The 18,267-nt window shown below is 29.0% G+C and overlaps 3 protein-coding genes across 5 annotated transcripts; 2 read left to right on the top strand and 1 right to left on the bottom strand.

Moving 5' to 3' along the window:
* Positions 1-162: 162 nt before the first annotated feature.
* Hmt-1 (ABC transporter ATP-binding protein/permease Hmt-1) lies at positions 163-4,029 on the bottom strand. 2 transcript variants are annotated; one of them, XM_035080764.1, is made up of 5 exons: positions 3,478-4,029; positions 1,832-3,211; positions 1,032-1,757; positions 796-953; positions 163-654 (listed from the first exon to the last, which is right to left on the bottom strand). In XM_035080764.1, exons 2-5 carry the CDS (start codon positions 3,087-3,089, stop codon positions 226-228), a joined length of 2,571 nt encoding a protein of 856 aa, XP_034936655.1. In that variant the 5' UTR covers positions 3,090-3,211; positions 3,478-4,029; the 3' UTR covers positions 163-225. The 2 variants fall into 2 exon arrangements, with proteins under 2 accessions (XP_034936655.1, XP_034936663.1); XM_035080772.1 differs by having other exon boundaries at positions 3,482-4,029.
* Positions 4,030-6,286: 2,257 nt separating this feature from the next.
* LOC118065538 (uncharacterized) lies at positions 6,287-10,599 on the top strand. Its single transcript, XM_035080893.1, has 4 exons — positions 6,287-6,665; positions 9,430-9,866; positions 10,326-10,481; positions 10,546-10,599. The coding sequence occupies exons 1-4, from the start codon at positions 6,287-6,289 to the stop codon at positions 10,597-10,599; spliced, it is 1,026 nt and encodes a 341-aa protein (XP_034936784.1).
* A 359-nt stretch (positions 10,600-10,958) lies between these two features.
* Positions 10,959-14,952, top strand: LOC118065441 (testis-expressed protein 10). Of its 2 annotated transcripts, XR_004690166.1 has the most exons (7): positions 10,959-11,395; positions 11,464-12,613; positions 12,679-12,901; positions 12,974-13,128; positions 13,213-13,494; positions 14,499-14,618; positions 14,895-14,952. XR_004690166.1 is itself a non-coding variant. In XM_035080738.1 (5 exons), exons 1-5 carry the CDS (start codon positions 11,195-11,197, stop codon positions 13,314-13,316), a joined length of 1,833 nt encoding a protein of 610 aa, XP_034936629.1. In that variant the 5' UTR covers positions 10,959-11,194; the 3' UTR covers positions 13,317-14,171. The 2 variants fall into 2 exon arrangements, 1 of the variants encoding a protein (XP_034936629.1); XM_035080738.1 differs by lacking the exons at positions 14,499-14,618; positions 14,895-14,952 and having other exon boundaries at positions 13,213-14,171.
* The last annotated feature ends 3,315 nt before the right edge of the window (positions 14,953-18,267 follow it).

The raw sequence follows: 18,267 nt of genomic DNA, 5'->3' as shown, positions 1-18,267 counted from the left end.
TAGAATGTTTTGTTTGAAAAAGTATTTAAATGATTATGCAACAATTTTTTGAAAATAGTTTTTTTTCAATGAAAAAATATTTTGATTTTTTAATTGGTATGAAAAATATTTAGTCTTGAAATCTTTATTAAAACCAAAAAAATTAAAAAAAAAATTAGAACATTCTAATAAATATTGAAAATTTTATTGATTTCTAAGATCATTTTCATTTTATTTTTTTTATTCTTAAGGATGATTTGGAGGATGTTTTAGAGCAAAAGTTACATCTTTATCTGACAAATCATTTTTGTTGTCGTCCTCTGTCGGCTTTCCATCATTCTCAGCCTCAGTTTGCAGCTGTGCCTGCCACATTTCATGATAAACACCACCATAGCTAATTAATTCTTCATGCTTTCCACGTTCAACGATTTCTCCGTCCTTTAAAACTAATATTTCTGAGGCATGGATTATTGTTGATAATCTATGAGCAATCATAATTGTTGTACGATTTGCACAAACACGATTTAATGCAGCTTGAATGTTTCTTTCAGTTTGCGTATCAAGTGCACTCGTTGCTTCATCTAATAAAACTATTTTCGGGGCTTTTAACATCGTTCTTGCAATGGCTACACGTTGCTTTTCACCACCGCTCAGTCTTAAACCCCTTTCTCCAACCTGAAAAATAAATATTTATTTTTGAAATATCCTTTATAGCTTGTTTCAAATAGATGTTTTCATAAAATAAATTTAGAAAATTATTTGAACGATGTAATAAAAATAAGTACAGAAAAACGGTGATGTTTCTCCATCACTTACTTGTGTTTCATATGCTTCAGGAAATGTAAGAATTTTTTCATGAATCTCAGCATTTTTAGCTGCTGCAATAATATCTGCCTCTGGAGCATCTATTTTGCCATATTGAATATTATATTTTATCGTATTATTAAATAGGACAGTATCTTGCGGAACAACACCTACAAAATTAATTTTTTTCATTAATAAACCGAAAAAAAATGAATATTTAAAATATTGAATCTAATTCATTATCACACCTATTTCACTTCTTAATGAATCTTGTTTAACAGTTTTAATATTCTGTCCATCAATACTAATTGATCCTTGTTCCACATCATAAAATCTAAAAAGAAGTCTCATAATTGTGGATTTTCCAGCTCCGGAAGGCCCAACAATTGCAATAGTTTTTCCAGCAGGTACAGTAAAGCTTACATTTTTTAAAATGACTTTTTCTGGGACATAACCGAATGTAACATTTGAAAATTCTACTAATCCACGTTTGACAATCAATGGACCTGCACCAGGTGCATCAATTACTTCTTGATCTTCACGCAATAAATCAAACATATTTTCCATGTCAACAAAACTTTTCTGTATCGCTCGATAATAAGTTCCGAACCAATTTAATGGAACATACAATTGAATAATATAACTGGCAAAAAGAACATAATCACCAACAGTTAAGGTTTTTTCATAAACGATCATATGCAAACACAAAATTGATCCAGTAAGAAGACCACCGCATACGATAATATTTTGTACAGTATTTAAAATATTCAAGGTAATCATTGACTTCCATTCTTCAACTTGAAATTTCAGAATCGCTTCTTTATATGATTTAACTTCATAACTTTCAGCTCCATAATATTTTACAGTTTCAAAATTTAATAAACTATCAACACTTCTCGCATTTCTAGCGTTATCTGCAAGATTCATTCGTCGTTGAAATTTAGTTCGCCATTCAGTTACTCCAATGGTTGCAACTAAAATCATGTAATATTAGAAAAATATTCAATTCAAATAAATATTTATTTTATAATAAACTATGAATATTTACCAATGTACAGGAACATGGTGATGAATACAATAAGGCCAAACCAGTGATTAAAGGAACTGACAAAAAATATAACAGCAATCAAAATATCAATAATAGTAGGAACGATAGAGAAAAGAATATAATTTAATAAATTATTGATTGAATCTGTTCCACGATCCATAATTCGTAACACTTCTCCAGTTTTACGTCCCAAATGCCATCGAAGACTCAAGCTATGTAAATGTCTAAACAATTCCACTTCGACTTCTCTAGTAGTGAATTGTTGGATTCTTATCCATAAAAATGATCTTAAATTGTTAAGTACTCCCATGCTGCCAGTTCCTCCACCTTGGAGAAATTTAAATAGTACATAAATAACAATCAAATCCCAACGGTAATCAGGGTTACCAGTTGTATCTGTAAGGCTATCAACAATCTTTTTATTATATATTGGAACGTAGAGATTTATACCACGACCAGCTGCCAATAAAGCAAAACAAAATAGAACTCTTAATTGCAAAAGAAATCCTCCTGGCCATAAGAATGGTGCAAGAGTTTTAACTTTGTACCAAAAATTTTTCCAAGTAGACTGATTGTCATCTGGTCTTCTTCTATAATATCTTGAGTTGACATTGCTGTCATTTAAAGTTCTGTAGTTAGGTTCAGAGTTTCCATTAATTCCCGGTGCTCTCAATCCCAACGCAAATATCATTAGGTTGGTTATATACCGCAAAACAAATAAAGACATTTCTATTTGATCACTTGGCGTATTTAAATCAAACCACCAATCATCTTTTCTAATATTAAAAAAAGCTGCATTCTCTCCAACAAAGGCGATAGTCCAAAAACCTAGTAGAACAATTCCATGACCTCGTGGAGGAACTGATGGTAATAATTTGTGCCTCTCAACCCTTAAAATATGCACTGAATAGGGGTAAACAATTATTGTCAAACATGTTGTTAAAATCATGTATCCATAGACTTTCTTATCATCTAGAATCGTCGCTTGTAGAATTATTCGAGTTAAACTGAGTAACGGTACAAGGTATAATAGAAATTTTTGTAAATTATATAATTTGCTATGAGGTAAGATATTTCGATTTACTTCTGTTCCATATTTCCAGTACATCCATAATTGTAAAGAACCGAAGACCAAAAGATAAGATGATACTGTAGCAACAGTCACAGTTTCTAGGAAGCATTTAGAGATACGATGAGTAATCCATACATCATCGAACGTGATGTTTGGCGGACAAAATGTCATCGTAATATTATCCATGATTTCAAACTGCCACTTTAATTAACTTTCTAATTCAATGAGAATTTTCAATATCTATTCAATCATTTTGAGGTTATCTAACTTCCTGCGAATTACTTTCCACTGGTATTGCTTTTTCGTACCTGAAACAAACATTTTGAGTGTTTATAAGAACGTTGTGATAAATGTCCTCAAAATGTTTTTGTCCATCAACCTTCTCCATCTTTTCAGTACTTTGTAACTTCAAAAAATTTTTACTGAATATAAAGTATACTTATGTATATTGGAATAATAATATTGGAGTGGCAAAATACTTTAATAAAAGTAAAATTAGAATAATAACTTTTTGAATCTGACCATTTTGGAGTCAACTAAAATTTAAATAGACATTAATTAATTAATTACTTACTTACTTAGAGAAGCCGAATATGTTTAAAAAAAGTCACGTCTTCTTGATTGCGTAATCAAAAAGATTACAAATGATATTCACTTTATTATCATTGAATAAAATCAACAGATTATCGTAAAAATTCAAACTCCATAAAATAATAATTGATAAAAAAAATTCGAGGAAATTTTTTCATTGATGATAATCTTTACTTTCACACACGATTTTTTTTATTCAAAAAATCAATGTAAATATAAAATTATAAATGATCTATAGGTTATTCAGGTGTTTGATACTTCACTCATTATTAAATAGAAGAATTATAATTTCGCATTTATTTATTAGATTTGTGTTTTAGAAAGTCATTGTTATGTATCACGTGATATTGACATGAAATTTTCGATTTATCAATAAGTAATTTACCGACTAATATTTTTATTACCGACATATGGTTGTTTACCAATTTTTCTAAAGTTGACATAGTGTACAATTTTCTCAATAGAGTGAGTAGAAGACTATTTTAGTTATTTAACGGTTTTCAGATGAACGCATTAAATAATAATAAACAATTGTTTTCGATACAAAAATAGCTAAGTGCATTGTAATCATTGACATTACTTTGATATAAATAATTAAATTAAAAGAAAATCAATTCTGTGATATAATGAGTTTATAATTTTCAATCAAGAAAATGATATTTGTTTAAACATGATGTTTGGGTGTTTCGATTTGACGAACTTTACCTAACAATATTTTGCAACTCTAATGTCTTATAATTTATACCAATATTTTCGCTTTTTTCTAAATAAGTTTATGTAATAATTTATGTTTATGTATCAATCAAGATATGATATTTCTACAACAATATTTATTAGACAGCAACTTGGTGAGTACTTAATTTATATTATGTAATTACAATAACATATATGTAAAGTTTTCTAGTAAATTTAACGTCAGACAGTTAATAACAAATTCACACTGACATTATTTTCACACTAATTCAAATATCACTGTTGTACCTGATCATCTAATTATTTTTAAAACTATCTATTTCTTTGATATCACTGTGATCCAACGTTATTATTTAGCTGTAGCAATAATTTAATTGCTGTAATCTGTCGAATAGCATCTGCTTTTGCTCATATTAGTGCAAACGTACTTTTTGCTATTATTGTACGCCATACTTACGAACAATTATCGATTCTGGCCAATAAAATTGAAACTATGGCTAAACCTGTCCAGAAATTTCAAGAGGTTATCAAGTATAAGATTAAAACATATCTTATTTTGATCAGATATATGTATGAGCTTACCTTGATGATGGATGATAAAAACTATTGTTGATTTCCACTAGCGGTGGGTTTAGGTTTGTTAAAAAAGATGAGAATATCTTCAATATTCTAGTACTCATAACTGTTTTTAGTTTCATGTTAATCAGTTCGGTATTTTGAGATCTGAACTAACCAGTGCAAGTTAAATAAAAGAGTCCAAAGATGAACGCCTAAAACAAAAAATCACAAATAACTACTAATTAATATATTTAATAAAAGATTTTTATATTTTCATTAAAAAAAAGTCAATTATTTTCAGTTTGTAAAGGGAAATCGAGAAAAATTAGTAATAATTCAGTGAAAATTTTTTTCTTCAATTGTGAGTGGATAAGAAGCTTATTAATTGTTTATGTAATAATTGAAGTAAGTATTGACTAACTATGATATTTTATCTCATTAAATACACCAATTCATGTTGGTGTTTACAATATAATTGAACCTTTCTCGTTATGAATAAATCTAATGAAGTATCGATCAAGAATGTTGATTCAGGTCCAAGATTCTTTGATAATCACAATTAACTTGTAACTTGTACCTGTTTCTAACCAACCTACGATCAACCTTCTATTTTCTCGTATTTTTTAGCTATAAAAAACTTAACACTTATAGGAGTTATGTTTGAATACTTCATGCTGGCTAGAAAATTGGTTCTAAATGTGTGTAGACTTGGAATGCATCTATGCAATCACAATTTTTAGTAGTATTTGATCACTTTTTATTTAGAGTTTGTGAATATCGAACAGTAGAAACATTAAAAACACGAGCGAGGAAATATGAATACCCTGCATCAATGAAAAATGAACTTCACTTAAGATCACAAGACAATGCCATGTACTTTGTATGACTACTTCAGCAATACTGAAGGAACAGTAGATATCGATCAATTTATCCAGATAGGAGGGATAAGAGTAATAATATGAAAAGTTTCAGGAACGATGACGCTTTATCATAAGTTTATTGATTGGCTCATTTATTATTTAATACAATATAAAAGATGTTTCCTCGGACGTCGTACAGCTTGAAGAGCGTCAGTCGTTATACAACCATCAAAATCAAAGGTCTAATGAGTAACAACATGATCACTAGTTCTTTTTTAGGAAATATACAAAAAAATAAAAGTGAGAATGAGGAAAATTTTGACTATGAGACAAAGTTGAGTCGAACCTTACTTAAATTTTTCGGGCTATGGTCATATAACACAAATAGTCGATGGATACATTTATTATGTAATCTTCAAGCCGGAGCTTTTTTTTTGTTTTTTCTTCTTGCATGCAATTTACCATTTATGAACGCTTTGGTAAAAGTATGGGGAAGTTTAATATTGATGTCAGATAATTTAGTGATTTCAATTTCTGTACTGTGTGTTGAAGTTAAATTTATAATATTTTGGATCAAGAAAAAAGGTTTACAATTGGATTTAATTCTTAATTTATTTCTCAGAAGAGAAGTTGTAATAATGTTATTTCACTTTTTTAGAAGTAACTTCACTCTTCATGCAGATGTATCAGAATTGGCATCAAGATCAAACGGAAGATCAACGCGAAACAATGTTAAAATACGTCAAGATTTCTAATTTAATATCGATTGCTGGGATAATAACTATTTCAATTAATGTTGTTTTATATTATAGTGGCTCGTTTTTCGGTTTAACACTCCGCACAGAAACCAATCTAACTGACATACCTGGTTATACGCTAGCAATTCAAAGCTCTTATTTTTATGATATTACCAAAGGTCGACTTTATGTTCTAACCAGGTTGTCTCAAGTAACATTTGGCATAGTCGGTGGAATGTTTAACACCACTATAGATATAATTTTCAGCATATTTGTATTGCATACTTGTGGTCAATTAGCAAATATTGCTAATAGCATTAAAAGTATTAATGAAGTCGAATTTGAAACCTTTCCGACTGTTTTAAAATTTTTTGTGTTGAAACATTTAAAAATTATCAAGTATGTTTTTTTTGTATGTTTGCTTTTTTCTATGATAGCCTTGAAATTTACAATTTATTGACAATTGAATATAGATTTATTTCAGCAGTAGAAAATATCTTCAGTATTATGATATTTTTTTTCGTATTATTATTTGTGATTGTTTTCAGTGTTTTGGCGTTACTACTTATCAGTGTAAGTGACCTTTTTTCTATTTTCTTAATTCCATCATTAATTGAGGAATAAATTTACTTCTAGGTGCTATCGAATGACGTTGATGTATCAATACTCCAAATCAATTTTTACATTGCCTTTCTCACCTATTTTATATTTTTGATGTTTGTCTATTCATGGGTTGGTTAATGTCTTATAGATCATGTACGTTACTTTCATGTCCAATTGTCCAGTTACAATTACTGAATATTTACTGGTTGTTTAGAGTGAAAGGGTTCATGAAGCACTTTATGATTCTGATTGGTGTTTACTAACACCTCGTGTAACTCAACAATTATTGATGATTTTCATCAGATCTCAAAAATCTTTGACAATTAGTGTGGGAAAATTCGCACCTCTGACTTTAGCAAACTTCTTACAAGTAAGCTACTTTTTAGATTTATAGAAGTTCTATCTTCGGATTATATTTTAAATCTTAATTTTAGTTGATGAAATCATGTGGTGGATATGTCTCATTTCTTCTGGCAATGAGTGACTAAACATTCTGAATGAAGTAATAAATTTTTTAGATCAATGTATTAAAAAATTTTTTAAGCATTATGTAAAAGTTTTTTTATTATATTAATTTGAATTTGTTTCGAATCTTTTTCTGAAACTGTTTATGAAACATCGACACGAAATACCTTATTTTTGTGATAAAAACATTGTTGAATATTTTCCAATATTATGTTGAAGTCGTGTTTACCGCATATTCTTTCAGTATACACGGAGAAAATAGTCTCGCCAATACTGCGAGAATCCTAAAAAACTTTACTAGAAACTCCTTTACTCATATGGATGATCGTTAAGCAAATCAAAAGTTTACTAAAAATATCTCGTCAATAGGTAGTCGAGGTTTACAGTAAATTTTAGTAAAATTGATTTGTCTAGAAAATAATTTTCACATATATTGTTGCTAATTCTATTAAATTGTTCAACAACATATTAAAAAAATTAATTATTCGGTAAAATGAGCGACAATATATTTAATTAACGTATTATTTACCATAATCTCCAGGAGATGTTATACTGTTTTAATCCCCTGTAATAAAAATCGTAGCGGTTCAGATATAAAATAAAAAAAACTAATTAAATTGTTTAAAAATAATTTGAATAATTAAGACATTGTTTTGTTGATTCTTTAGTCAGCTTGGCTGTTCAAAATTATTAAAAATAATTAAAATTTTTAAATGTATAAAATTATCGTAACTTAATTATTCTAATATACTTTTTATCCGAAAGTATGAAAAATTGTTTTATATTACCAATAAAATTTTAATAGTCATTTTTACTGATGTGTGTACCAGAAAGGCTCATGAAAGGAGTTTTTTTTGTTAAAAAAATTCTAAAAATAAATAAAGGTATAGATTTTGTAAACATGTTTCTTAAAAGACAATTGAATAGAAAATTGCCGAAAAACGTTTCAATGACTCATCGAGCCGTTGCTTTTATATCAAAAAAAAAATATAAGTAAATAGAGTAATGGAGAAATTAAAAAAAAAAATAGGGGAACATGGAACAAGATAGATCTAAGAAGTGAATCGGTTTTTTCAATTTTAAAATGACTAATACACATTATAATGTGATTCAAGCAGTAAACATATTTTTATATCAATTTTAACTTTTGTATAAACAGCTTCGAAGGATCCGTTTTGGCTCAGAAAGTGGACGGAATATTGTTAGTAATAATGCAAAATAAGTTCAGACAATTAAATATTGTTTATAGTAATATAATTTGACAACTTACACTTATATCATATGTATAAGAACATGAATAGCATAAGCGAGGAAATATGAATACCCTGCATCAATGAAAAATGAACTTCACTTAAGATCACAAGACAATGCTATGTACTTTGTATGACTACTTCAGCAATGCTGAAGGAGCAGTAGATATCGATCAATTTATCCAGATAGGAGGGATAAGAGTAATAATATGAAAAGTTTCAGGAACGATGACGCTTTATCATAAGTTTATTGATTGGCTCATTTATTATTTAATACAATATAAAAGATGTTTCCTCGGACGTCGTACAGCTTGAAGAGCGTCAGTCGTTATACAACCATCAAAATCAAAGGTCTAATGAGTAACAACATGATCACTAGTTCTTTTTTAGGAAATATACAAAAAAATAAAAGTGAGAATGAGGAAAATTTTGACTATGAGACAAAGTTGAGTCGAACCTTACTTAAATTTTTCGGGCTATGGTCATATAACACAAATAGTCGATGGATACATTTATTATGTAATCTTCAAGCCGGAGCTTTTTTTTTGTTTTTTCTTCTTGCATGCAATTTACCATTTATGAACGCTTTGGTAAAAGTATGGGGAAGTTTAATATTAATGTCAGATAATTTAGTGATTTCAATTTCTGTACTGTGTGTTGAAGTTAAATTTATAATATTTTGGATCAAGAAAAAAGGTTTACAATTGGATTTAATTCTTAATTTATTTCTCAGAAGAGAAGTTGTAATAATGTTATTTCACTTTTTTAGAAGTATTTTTACTCTTCATGGAGATGTATCAGAATTGGTATCAAGATCAAACGGAAGATCAACGCGAAACAATGTTAAAATACGTCAAGATATCTAATTTAATATCAAAGGCTGGGATAATAACGATTTCAACTAATATTGTTATATACAATAGTGGCTCGTTTCTCGGTTTAACACTTCGCACAGAAACTAATCTCACTGACATACCTGGTTATATGCTACCAATTCAAAGCTCTTATTTTTATGATATTACTAAAGGTCGACTTTATGTTCTAACTAGATTGTCTCAAGTAATATTTTGCATACTCGGTGGAATGTTTAACACCACTATAGATGTAATTTTCAGCATATTTGTATTGCATACATGTGGTCAATTAGCAAATATTGCTAATAGCATTAAAAGTATTAATGAAGTCGAATTTGAAACCTTTCCGACGGTTTTAAAATTTTTTGTGTTGAAACATTTAAAAATTATCAAGTATGTTTTTTTTGTATGTTTGCTTTTTTCTATGATAGTCTTGAAATTTACAATTTATTGACAATTGAATATAGATTTATTTCAGCAGTAGAAAATATCTTCAGTATTATGATATTTTTTTTCGTATTATTATTTGTGATTGTTTTCAGTGTTTTGGCGTTACTACTTATCAGTGTAAGTGACCTTTTTTCTATTTTCTTAATTCCATCATTAATTGAGGAATAAATTTACTTCTAGGTGCTATCGAATGACGTTGATGTATCAATACTCCAAATCAATTTTTACATTGCCTTTCTCACCTATTTTATATTTTTGATGTTTGTCTATTCATGGGTTGGTCAATGTCTTATAGATCATGTACGTTACTTTCATGTCCAATTGTCCAGTTACAATTACTGAATATTTACTGGTTGTTTAGAGTGAAAGGGTTCATGAAGCACTTTATGATTCTGATTGGTGTTTACTAACACCTCGTGTAACTCAACAATTATTGATGATTTTCATCAGATCTCAAAAATCTTTGACAATTAGTGTGGGAAAATTCGCACCTCTGACTTTAGCAAACTTCTTACAAGTAAGCTACTTTTTAGATTTATAGAAGTTCTATCTTCGGATTATATTTTAAATCTTAATTTTAGTTGATGAAATCATGTGGTGGATATGTCTCATTTCTTCTGGCAATGAATGATTGAAAATGTTTAGTCATCTTATTATATCTTTAGTATTAATTTTCAAATAAATATATGATTGTTTTCTGTACTGTAAAAATTGTATTTTATTTTCTTCCTGAAACTGTTTGTAAAGTCACAAAGGATGGACAAATATAGTGATCAAACGTAAATCGGCACTTAAATGTCATATGGGCAAACGTATATTTTTTTAGATTTTTAACCCAAAAATGAACTTTTATACCAGTCCCTCTTCTCGTAAAGTTTAAGTTAATTAAGTTAAATTTAATCTAACGCCAAACTTCGCGCGCAGTTTTTATGTCGTGCCGCCATCTATAAGGTTACGTAAGTACTAGTCCCCATTAATGTAAACACAACATTGCATGTGCATACCCACGTGTACACCAAGTTTGCATTTTATTTTTTCTATTTTTGATACAAATAGTGATTAAAAGTATTAATAAAAAATAAAACATTTATTGCTATGATATAGTAAACATACTACATTTATTTATGTCGCATTGTAAGAGTGTTTTTTATATATTTCCTTTGTATTGAACGTGTATAACCTATACATTTTTAAAAATTTATTTTACGTGAACATTTGTTACAATAAATAATGGGTAAAAATAATAGACATCAAAAAAACCTTAAAGCTGAAAAGTCAAAAGTTAAACTTAAAGCGAATAAGTCGAAAGTCTTACCGAAGGGACAAAATGTTACTGATATTAATTTCAAAGTTAAAAAAATTGTCATCAAGGAGCAATTAAAACAGCATGAACTGGAAGAAATTCTTAGCCGACGTAAATTAAATGTGAAGGTAAATTTATTCGAACAAAAAATTTATCCAATGACGATAAAATTATAAAAAATTTAATTTTTATTTAGGATTTATTATCTCGTTTACAACATTACAATTCAACAGTACGTCAAGAAGCTATTAAAGAGCTGAAAGAAATATTACTTCAATATCCGAAGGACGTTTTGAGCTCTCATTTAAATAATTTACTACAAGGAATTGCGTCTTTAACGTTAGATAAAGAAAAACCAATTCGTCAAGATGGTGTAAAAGTTTTAAATTTTATTCTAGAGACAATATCAGCTGAACAATTAGCACCGTTTGCTGATATTTTAATTTCTTACTTGTGTTGTGCAATGACTCATATACATCCTAGTGTTAAAGAAGACTCTCTTAATTATTTGGATGTAATAGTGTTACATTGCAAAGAATTGATAGCGAAGAATACATGTAGAATTTTTCCACATTTCTTGGATATGATTTCACGGCATCATACCCAATCTCAAACTAATCGTCAACTTTCTATTACTATTAGTTCAAGAAATACAAGCATTAAATGGAGAATTAAAGTACTGGAAAGATTATCAAATATTTTCAGTGCAATGATTGATAACAAGAAATTACACCAAATTCAAAATAATTCAAAAACACAAAAAAGAATTTATGTTGATGATAAAACTTTTTATATTCCATTATACAATGAATACAATTTAGAAGTATGTCGAATTGATTTTAGTGAAGATAATTCTAATGAACTTTATGGAAAAGATTATCAAGAGGCTCATGAATTCAAAAAGTATATTGAAATTTTAATGCCTTTAATTTTAGACAGTTGGTTAGAAGTACGACCAAAAGAAAAATTGACAGGCGAAGAAGCACCATTGATTTCTGATGAAACTGCTAATTATTTGAACTCTATCACAACAAATATGCAATTGATTATTGAATTTGTGGATCTCATTCAACCGTTACACGATGAAATAAGTAAAAATATTTGTGATAAATTTCAGAATAATTTTGTCAAATATTTTTTCAATCATTTTCCATATAGTAGATCGAACACGATCGAAAGAAGTAAGAAGCGACAAGAGGATTTCAAAATGTCAGATATTGACACTTGTTTAAAGCAGAATTTATCATTATCTTATATATTTATGTGGATGATTTCTGTCAATACACTTAGGAAATTTAGTGAAAATACAAAAGAGATTTGTAGAACAATTCTAGAATTTATAACTGGTAAGTAGTTTTAATAAAAACAATTTAATTTCAACTTTTTTGATCAACTGAAATTTTTTTTTTAGAATCAGTTAATAATTGGAAGTGCAGTAATGGTTTAAATACACAGCTGATAAAATTATTAAGATTAATTTTTATTAAATCTAGTAAAATTTTACATAAAAACAATATCAATTTAGACTCACTTTTACGATCGGTGATCGTTGCAAGCTCTAAACAATTGAAGAAAGAATTGTTAGAAGTATTAGGAGACATTATTATTAATACTCATTTAAACCACTTGCACAAGTAAGAAAGATGCTTTCTATCAAATAATATTTTAATATTAAAAACTTTTTCCTAATAATTGCTTGATTTTAGTGAGCCTTCGTTCAAAGAATTTATAATGACTCTGCCGGATTTATTATTGAAAGAAAAAATCTATGATAATACAATAAAAATAATCAACAGCGTGGTACTAAGGTATCGAAATTGGATAAAAGACAAACTTTTTATGAAACAAACAGAAATATTAGGTAACTTGCATTACAATTTTACTGTTTATAAATTTAAACACTCACAAATAACCGATAATTATTTTTATTTTTTTCCTTCTACAGAAAATGCCAAAACTATTGAAATTATTGATTCAAACAATGATAAAGAATCAAGATTGATGATTTGTAATTTATTCCATTTTTTTAATGGAGAGATTTATTATTAAATGTTATTAAATCAAATACTTTGACAATTATTTCGAATTAACTTGAATCTATTATGTGCTTTCACGTTTAAAGAGAATCCATTAAATGAGTACTCTACCATTATGGGATTATATCCTAATTGATTATCACATCTAATCCGCGTATTGAGGATATAAATATAATTACCAGAAAATTATAGTAAGTATAATTTAGATATAAACAGGTTAATCAGAAGCTATTATATCACAAACTTACAACTTTCCTTTCTTTAAAAGCTGCAAAGTTTAATGAGTATTAGTACCTTTTTTATTATTACCATAAAAAGATTAACAATACAAAATGTATTTAAGTATCAATTAATGAGTAAAATTAAAAAAAAATAATATAAATGATAAAGATGTGTATTATGAAATTAGTATAGGCCGAAATTTATTACAATTTTATGGTGTATGACTGAATTATGGCGAAAATCGATGGCTTTAAGCACTATTGAACTTGCAAACAGAAGCAGTCATGTTTTTTTCGGTACGAAATGTTAATTTACCTCTTATAAGTGCATTAATTAGAGTGTGAGGTCATTTAACTCTAATAACAGTCAATTTTATTACTACTGGTCCTATGCTTTGTTGTGAATTTAAATTACCTTAAATTTTTCTTTAAAGATGTTGCGATATTATTTAAACGGATAGTGAAAAATTGGCATGAAATTAAAACAGAAAATGAGGAGAATGTGATGCTGGAATATGCTAAAATGTCAAGATTTATAGTATTTTGTGCACTGATACTCACAGCTTTTAGTATTGCAATATTTCACGATGCTGTATGTCTAGGAATAGTGATACGAACAGAAAATAATATAACTGATAAAAACGGTTATCCTCTTGCTGTTCAAAGTATTTACTTTTATGATATTACTGTGGGGAATCGATATATTTTGACAAGAATCAATCAATTATTATACTGTATTTTCGGTAGTGTACTTTATTTGTCGACAGATATTTTATATTGCGTATGTATTCTACATATTTGTGCTCAATTAGAAAATTTCTCTCATCATGTCAGAAATATAACAAATACAAATATTGCATGGGTGTTTTTATTTGCAATACTTTTCACAGTTTTATCCTTTGGATTGATCAGTGTAATCAATTTAATCTGTGTTATTATGATTCGATTTATTTGAAAGTTAATCGATATTTCAGGGCCTGACGGACGAAATAAAGTTATCAATGATCCAAACGAGTTTTTACATAAATTTTGCTAGTTGTGCGATATTCATCACCTTTGTACTTAGCTGGCTTGGACAAAATCTTATTAATCAGGTAAATATTTCTTTTAGACTTTGACGATTTAGTCATTTCATTTCTGATTTGTTTATGACTGAAAAATCATGTTTTGCTATCATTCCTGAGCAAAAAGTATGTTTTTTCATTTGAAAGATGTAAAACTTTTTGCTCTAGTATTTTTAAAATTAATGAAGATTCCTCAGGAAGATGATAAAACTATTTCAGATCATATGATTGCCCTCTTACTCGTGATGTGAACTGGTCTACTTTGCTTTTTTAATATATAATGAACTGTTATTATTTAATTTACAGAATGAAAATTTAAATATCGCTCTTTATGATTCTGATTAGCATTTGCACACAAATAAAAAGATGCTTCAACTATTGATGATATCCATAAGAACACAGAAATCAATGTTTATATCGATAGGAAAATTTGCTCCTTTAACTTTGGAAACATTTCTACAAGTAAATGATTGATCATTAATAATCTATAAAATGGCTTATTGATTTTTCAAAAAATCACCAAACGAATCTATCGTTTCAGTTAATAAAAACATGTGCAGGATATGTTTCATTTCTAATAGCAATGAAAGATTAAAAAATTATTTAGAAAGGTAATATCGTTATTCATAAAATAACTCATTTTTTGTTATACATGAACAATATTATATATTCTTCCTAAGTTACATTAATAATATTCAACAACAAGTAGCAAATTAATCCTATAGATGTTTATTACATTATATTTATCCTCATGATCTCCCAACATTATACTGATCAATATACCGTGTAATGTCTGAATGTATTTTAATTATTTCACATAATTATTTAAAATATATTTTAAGAGAAACTAAAAGTGAATAGCAATAGAACTTAAAGATTGAGGTTAAGGATTATTACTCAAGTTATTTTTTTTTGAGTTTTCCTAAAATTTCGTTAAAATAAGAAAGGTTTCGAAGAATAGTTGAGGAAATCATCTTTTAGATATTTTATTGCTTTTGGAAAACCCACGTGGCGAAAAGCAATAAAATTTTAAAAAAAGAGTACGTGGGGTAAGAGGAACGTTTGCTTTCCAAGAAGGGAAAGACCATGCGAAGGGACTTGTGCGCGCCTGAAGCAAGGGACTTCTAATTATGTCACATTCGACTAAATAAGTACGTAAGGTTTGATGCATCAGTCAGTTGTCGAGAAAGTAAAATCGAGATCAGATCGTTGTGGAACATTTCTTGAAATCGTAAGTCTTGTGATGTCTTAAACATTGTATTGATAATATTTCAAAGTTTGTAAATTTTTGTATGAAGTTTATTTGATCCTCAAATTATTCTTAAATTGATATTCAAATTAATTCGGGAGTAAAAGTGAATAATTGCGCTGACTGGAGCATGGACTAAGGACCAATTGATTGTAATTCATCTCGACCAGAGTAAAAGAAATCATCTGTTGGTAACGTTTAAATTGTTGTAATAATTCTCAATCAATAAATTTTGTTATTGTTTTCATATAAATCACACATTTTCACTTTCTCTATCGAAGATCCCCTCATCCCTGTCTATTGGTCGAAAGGTTAGGACTAAAGAAAGGAACTTAAAGTCTCTCAGGTTGAACATATGGTTTACATATTGACACTTTTAGAGAACAAAAATACATAACAATTTTTGAGGGCCTCTCCGGACATAATTAGAAGTCCCTTGCTTCAGGCGCGCACAAGTCCCTTCGCATGGTCTTTCCCTTCTTGGAAAGCAAACGTTCCTCTTACCCCACGTACTCTTTTTTTAAAATTTTATTGCTTTTCGCCACGTGGGTTTTCCAAAAGCAATAAAATATCTAAAAGATGATTTCCTCAACTATTCTTCGAAACCTTTCTTATTTTAACGAAATTTTAGGAAAACTCAAAAAAAATAACTTGAGTAATATTAGTTAACCTCAATCCTTAAGTTCTATTGCTATTCACTTTTAGTTTCTCTTAAAATATATTTTGAATAATTATATGAAATAATAAAAATACATTTAGACATTACACCCTCCGTGTTAGACGGAAGTGCGAGTGACAAAATTTGATCGAGTACGACGTTTTTCTTTTCAAAATCAAACATTTACAATGAGATTAGTAACACTCAATTCATACATGGTTAGTTATTTGAAATTACTTTCTATCCGCTGGTTGACAATGATAAACTATTTTATAACCCTTCCGAAGACCTTTTGGCAGCTCACTGATGGCTCCTTTGTCATCCTTCTGCAAATTAGTTGAAGTTGAGTAGGCTAATTTTGCGGAAAGTTATTCACTTGACAAATACTCGAGTTGTCATCTCTGTTCTTTGATTATCTATATCTGGATATAATGGAGAACTAGCTTCAGCTGCTGTAACATCTTCTCCACGTTCAACGTTTATATCCGATATCTTTACATTTGGCGAAGAATATTTATTTGAATTATCTTTTGCCAAATGAACCAATAAGTATGTTATTGAGTCCCAGAGGGCTCCTATTAATTTCAATGACCATCCGTACACGGTATGAAGTGTGTAACCATGTACAATGGTATCTATTATCAGTTTACATATTTTCAGGACCATAAACACGCCAATCAACCTTGCACTGACAGTCCCAAATTTGACAAATCTTCCTCAGGTCTTCTCCCAGGCATTCTTGGCTAATTTTTCCAACGATTCTTTATCCAGCATATTATAAATTAATGGCTTATTTGATATTGATCCTCTGGTTGCCTTTCCCGCAACTGTCTCTAATACTGCTGCCTGTTCCATGGTGAACATTATTCGATTCCTCATAGTTTCTAAATCTTCGGACGTGTAAATTCTGCTACTCGCCAAATGAACAGGATTTTTGTATTCCCAAGTAATTTTCGAGGCTGGTTTTAGACTCATCGGTGGTGCTGTTTCGACATGAACTTATACCATGTCTGTCCAATTCTATAAAATTGTAATAGTGGCGAATTACATGGAATTTGTGCAGCATGATTTGTGATTAGATGAGTTTTTGGTGATAAGAAAAAACTTTGATTGTTTCTTAATATTGGTATTCTGTTTTAACAAGTTTCTGTATGCTGAATCTTCACTTCAACTGGAATACATTGTACAATATGAATAACTTCTCCAGCCAAAATTGCCATGAATCCAGGTCCTTTCATGAATCTATAGGCGAATTCATCGGGCTGGGTTGAAGCAATAGCTAGGCTGCTCTGTAGAATCTCCTTCTCTAGCTCACACCTATGCATCATTACATCATGATATAATGTTTGGAGCTGACGTCTAATGTGTCTTTCAACATAAATAAATTTAGTATTAATATAAAGAAAAATGTCCATGTTATCGGTTGTCGTCTTGACTGCTTTAGTTGCTTTCACTTGACCGAGTGAGGTTCCAATAACTATGAAAAGTTTTGGATGCTCAGTCTTTAATAATTTGAGACCACATGAGTCTTCAGCTTCAATTATAGATAATGAAAATGTAGTATCTTTCGACGGAACTGTGTAAATCGTTGCCTTCTTAGTTTCTAATTTTTGAGCTAATCCTCTATATAATGTTGGATATGTAGTTATAGAACAATATCTGTGCGGTAATTGATCCCAGAAGGTATGTCCTTCTTCGGGATCTACACATGTTTTCGAATTTAAATTACATTTAAAACCGGACGGCAAATAAATTTGATTAGAATCCGTTTT

The sequence above is a fragment of the Chelonus insularis genome, unplaced genomic scaffold (genome assembly GCF_013357705.1).
Source record: "Chelonus insularis isolate UGA/USDA-ARS -01 unplaced genomic scaffold, ASM1335770v1 contig_120_pilon, whole genome shotgun sequence".
Lineage (NCBI taxonomy): Eukaryota > Metazoa > Arthropoda > Insecta > Hymenoptera > Braconidae > Chelonus > Chelonus insularis.
This window is presented reverse-complemented; position numbering and strand designations above follow the sequence as displayed.